The sequence below is a fragment of the Solanum stenotomum genome, unplaced genomic scaffold, assembly GCF_019186545.1.
Source record: "Solanum stenotomum isolate F172 unplaced genomic scaffold, ASM1918654v1 scaffold30762, whole genome shotgun sequence".
Classification (NCBI taxonomy): domain Eukaryota; kingdom Viridiplantae; phylum Streptophyta; class Magnoliopsida; order Solanales; family Solanaceae; genus Solanum; species Solanum stenotomum.
Genome location: NW_026031120.1, coordinates 2,996 through 8,033, shown reverse-complemented (window position 1 = coordinate 8,033; position 5,038 = coordinate 2,996). Strand labels below are relative to the sequence as shown.

The following is a 5,038-nucleotide window of genomic DNA, read 5'->3' as shown; positions in this document are numbered from 1 at the left end:
AGTCATCTCCATAACGCTTTAATACAAGGAGGAATTAATGTTTTCAAAGACGATGAACGTCTAAAAATTGGAAAATCAATTTCTGATGAACTACCAAAACCATAGAAGAGTCTAAATTTGCTATAGTGATATTTTCTAAAAGCTATGCATCGTCAAAATGGTGTTTAGACGAGCTTGCGCAAGTGTCGAAAGGAATTGGATCAAATCGTAATTCCTATTTTCTATAATGTGGATCCATCATATGTGCGTCATCAAACTCAAACTTTTGCTGAGTCTTTTTCCCAACATGAGGAAAAATACAAAGACGATATCGAGAGGATTCAAAGATGGAGGGATGCATATATCACATCATTTGCAAATCATAATTCCTTTGGAATCGTTAAATTACAAATAAAGCATTTGAGTACTTTGTGGAAGAATTTGTCCTTAAATAGAATAAATATTCATCCTTAATCTTTCAAGAGTTATGGACTAACAAATCACATTATTTTCAGAAATTTGCACTATTGTATATTTTTATTTCATAACCTAAGTGTGTAATAATATGAGGTGATTTTTTTCAAATTGTTATTTTTAATTAGTATATGTTTGCATCATTGCATGTGTACATTATATAATTGGGTAAAGAAATAATTTGTACGGGGTTGGTGAAACATTTACTTGTGCAATTTAATTTCCTTTGATTCAGAAAATTATTGAGCTATGTTGACTTTCTAAAAAAAAATATATTAAGGCATAATACCAAATTCATGGATCTTGATTCTTGAGACTACTCGGGGGAGCTGATTACAAGGTGAGGAATCGAACCATCATCAACAAGGTGAAATATCAGATGGTCAATTAACTGAACTACTAAGATTTCTTGAGACTATCCGAGGGAGATGATTACAAGATGAGGAATTGAACAATCATCAACAAGGTGAAAGATCAGATAAACAGATAAACAATCAACTGAACTACTAAGTTTTCCCGAGACTAATCTAAATCCATATACCAATTAATGACTTTATTACGCTTCATTAAAATTCCCTTATCTATTGAAACACCGTCATATAAAATGAAACAGAAAGAAGTAAGTGCTATTGTTTAAACTATTGCAAGTTTGCAACTATAAAGAGGGGATTGATCTTCTTCATATTCTCTATTGACTAGCAATGGCTTCTCCATCACAAAACACAAAAAGTAGTCTTGTCCATATCTTTCTTGTCTCATTTCCAGGTCAAGGCAATGTTAACCCTTTTCTCAGACTAGCGAAACGCCTTGCTAGCAAGGGCATGTTGGTCACTTTCTCTGCACCCGAACATGTTGGCAAAGAGATGAGAGCTGTCGATGTGAACTTGATCATCGACCAACCAACTCCTTACGGAGATGGTATGATCAGGTTTGAATTCTTCGAGGATGGACCCTCGAATCAATCCATTATCGAGGATTTTGACTTGAGGATGAAAATGCTTGAGCAAGCCGGACGAAGGAACTTGACTAAAATCCTGAAGAAACAGGATGACGAAGGTCGTCCTGTTTCTTGTATAGTCAACAATCCATTTTTTCCATGGGTATGTGAAATTGCTGAAAGTCTTGGAATACCTAACGCGTTGCTTTGGGTTCAATCTTGTGCTTGCTTTTCGATATATTACCATTATAATTTCAATCTAGTGCCTTTTCCAAGTGAACTCGAACCTGAAAAGGATGTCCTCCTACCTAACATGCCTGTTTTGAAATACGATGATCTGCCTACGTTCCTACTCCATTCAAGTGGATTCGAATCAGTGTTGAAACGGATTATGTTGGATCAATTCAACATTTTGTCCAAACCTTTTTGCATTTTGGTGGACTCATTCCAAGAACTTGAAGAGGAGGTGGTAAGGCATATGTCGAAAATTTGCCCCATTAGAACTATTGGTCCCTTGTTATTCAATGACCCTAAAATCATTAGCACCATTCGCGGTGATTGCACAAAAATCGAGGAGGATTGCATCGAGTGGCTTGACTCGAGGCCAACATCTTCAGTTGTTTACATTTCATTTGGTAGTGTTGCAGTTCCTGATCAAGAACAAACAGATGAGATCGCGTTTGGACTATTAAATTCAGGGATATCTTTCTTATGGGTCATGAAGCCACCCCCTGCCTATTCTGTTTTTCAGCCTGTTGTGTTACCTGATGGTTTTCTTTCGAAAGTCGGTGGAAGGGGGAAAATAGTGACATGGTGTCCACAAGAACAAGTCTTGTCTCACCCTTCTGTCGCCTTTTTTCTCACACATTGTGGATGGAATTCGTCGATGGAGGCATTTTCAAGTGGCGTCCCCATCATGGCTTACCCTCAATGGGGTGATCAAGCCACGAACGCGAAGTATTTGGTTGATGTATTCAAAATGGGGATCAGATTAAGCAGGGGTGAGAATGGGAGTAAGATAATTGCAAGGGAGGAGATCGAGAAATGCTTGCGTGAAGCCACTAGTGATGATTCGAAGGTAGCAGAGATGAAAGAAAATGCGCACAAGTGGAAGAAACAAGCAGAGGAAGCAGTGGCAGAGCGCGGCTCCTCTGCTATCAATATCCAAGCATTTGTGGATGAGTTGAAAAATATCCATGCCAAGAAACAAGAAGAAAACGCCTAGTGATCCATAGTGTGTGCGTGTGGAGTTGGTGTTAGTTTGTGTTTTTACCATTTCTAAAGTTCAAGATGCACACTTGAAAGATTGTTCATTCCAAGTTTTACTTCAACCTATTACATAAATATTGAATTTATTTGTTATTTACATTTGTGTTCCATCCTCGAAGTGTGTTAATCTATGGTTAGAATGTTGCCCCGTGGATTTCTTCAACGATAAAAGTAATACAACGCGAGATGTGTTTTAAACGCCCTTCATGAATCACACATCCGAAATGTAAACAAAACTAAGTTTGGTATGACTTAAGAGATTGTTCTTGTCAATTCCAAGTCTAAATTTAACTTACGGCCCTTTAACTTATTATATACATGTTGAAATAAATAGAGGGGGTGAAAGAAGAAAAGAGAAAAGAAACCAAATATATACCATTGTATGGATAATTACTTGGTAATTCGAACCCACAACCTTAGAGATGGAGGGAGTTTACAAGCAACTCCTCTCGTCTTTCGCAACAACTTTATTTCTTTTTTGATTGAGAAATTTATTGAGCTAAGTTGACTTACTACAACAATATTAAGGGACAACCCAAAATTCATGGATCTTGTTTCCCTAAAATATCCAAGTTAAACTATTGCAAGTTATTATTAAAATTAATCTTCATTTGCCTAAATTGTTTAGTCCTTGAATATTTTTTTCCCTTTGGCATATCCACTACTTCCTTTTGCCTAAAAATGGCTTTTGCATCACAAAACACCAAAAAATGTAGTCCTGTCCATGTCTTTCTTGTCGCATTTACGGGTCAAGGCATTGTTAACCCTCTTCTTAGACTAGGGAAGTGTCTTGCTAGCAAGGGTATGTTGGTTACCTTCTCTGCACCCGAACGAGTTGGCAAAGAGATGAGAGCTGTCGATGAAAACTTGATCATTGATAAACCAACTCCTTATGGAGATGGTATGATCAGGTTTGAATTCTTCGAGGATGGATCCTCGGACTATGTTGATCCATCCAAAATTAATGATTTTGACTTGGTGATGGAAATGTTTGAACAAGCTGGAAGAAGGAGCTTGACTAAAATCCTGAAGAAACAGGATGTCGAAGGTCGTCCTGTTTCTTGTATAGTTAACAATCCATTTACTCCATGGGTATGCAAAATTGCTGAGAGTCTTGGAATACCTAACGCGTTGCTTTGGGTTCAATCTTGTGCTTGCTTTTCGATATATTACCATTATCATTTCCACTCTGTACCCTTTCCAAGTGAATCCGAACCTGAAAAGGACATCGTCCTACCTAACATGCCTGTTTTGAAATACGATGATCTGCCTACGTTCCTAGTCCTGTCGAGCCCTTTCCAAGCGTTGAAACAAGTTATTTTGGATCAATTCCACAATTTGTCCAAACCTTTTTGCATACTGGTGGACTCATTTCAAGAACTTGAAGATGAGGTGGTAAGTCATATGTCGAAAATTTGCCCCATTAGAACTATTGGTCCCTTGTTATTCAATGACCATGATATTTCTAGTCCCACTAACGTTCACATTCGTGGTGATTGCACGAAAATAGAGGAGGATTGTATCGAGTGGCTTGACTCAAAACCTCATTCTTCAGTTGTTTACATTTCATTTGGTAGTATTGCAGTTCCTGATCAAGAACAAGTAAATGAGATCGCGTTCGGGCTATTAAATTCAGGGATATCTTTCTTGTGGATCATGAAGCCACCCCCTGAATATTCTGTTTTTAAGCCTGTTGTGTTACCTGATGGTTTTCTTTCGAAAGTCGGTGGCAGGGGGAAAATAGTGAAATGGTGTCCACAAGAACAAGTCTTGTCTCATCCTTCTATCGCGTTTTTTCTGACACATTGTGGATGGAATTCATCGATGGAGGCAATTTCAAATGGCGTCCCCATCGTGGCTTTCCCTCAATGGGGTGATCAAGTCACGAACGCAAAGTATTTGGTTGATGTGTTCAAAATGGGGACTAGATTAAGGAGAGGTGAGAATGGGAGTACGATAATTACAAGGGAAGAGATCGAGAAATGCATCCGTGAAGCCATTAGTGATGATCCAAAGGCAACGGAGATGAAAGAAAATGCGCATAAGTGGAAGAAGAAAGCTGAGGAGGCAGTTGCAGAACGCGGTTCGTCAGACAAAAATATGCAAGCATTTGTGGATGAACTGAAAAAAATCCATGCCAAGAAACAAGAAGAAAATGTCTAGTCTTATTTAACTACATTCATTTCAAGTGTATAATTCAATCTATGGGACTATATGATTGAGTATGTTGTTGTTTTTCTGCTTTCTATCGCACGTTTCTACTATTTGTTTATATAGTATGTGAACTCAAACAAATGGGAAGTGCCTATGATTAATTAGTTTCAAGAAAACGGTCATTCACGTCAGGAATAGAGGTCATTAAGGATGTACTTTCTTTTC

The 5,038-nt window shown here is 37.9% G+C and overlaps 2 protein-coding genes across 2 annotated transcripts; both read left to right on the top strand.

The window, feature by feature from the left end:
* Window positions 1–1,154: 1,154 nt before the first annotated feature.
* LOC125851933 (gallate 1-beta-glucosyltransferase 84A24-like) lies at window positions 1,155–2,756 on the top strand. The gene has a single exon (XM_049531678.1). It carries the CDS (start codon window positions 1,155–1,157, stop codon window positions 2,613–2,615), a length of 1,461 nt encoding a protein of 486 aa, XP_049387635.1. The 3' UTR covers window positions 2,616–2,756.
* A 584-nt stretch (window positions 2,757–3,340) lies between these two features.
* Window positions 3,341–4,824, top strand: LOC125851932 (gallate 1-beta-glucosyltransferase 84A24-like). Its single transcript, XM_049531677.1, has one exon. The coding sequence runs from the start codon at window positions 3,341–3,343 to the stop codon at window positions 4,820–4,822; it is 1,482 nt and encodes a 493-aa protein (XP_049387634.1). The 3' UTR covers window positions 4,823–4,824.
* Window positions 4,825–5,038: the final 214 nt, after the last annotated feature.

Excerpts from the sequence above, each read along its gene's own strand:
- LOC125851933 (XM_049531678.1), top strand. The coding sequence starts at position 1,155 with ATGGCTTCTCCATCACAAAACACAAAAAGTAGTCTTGTCCATATCTTT.
- LOC125851932 (XM_049531677.1), top strand. The coding sequence starts at position 3,341 with ATGGCTTTTGCATCACAAAACACCAAAAAATGTAGTCCTGTCCATGTC.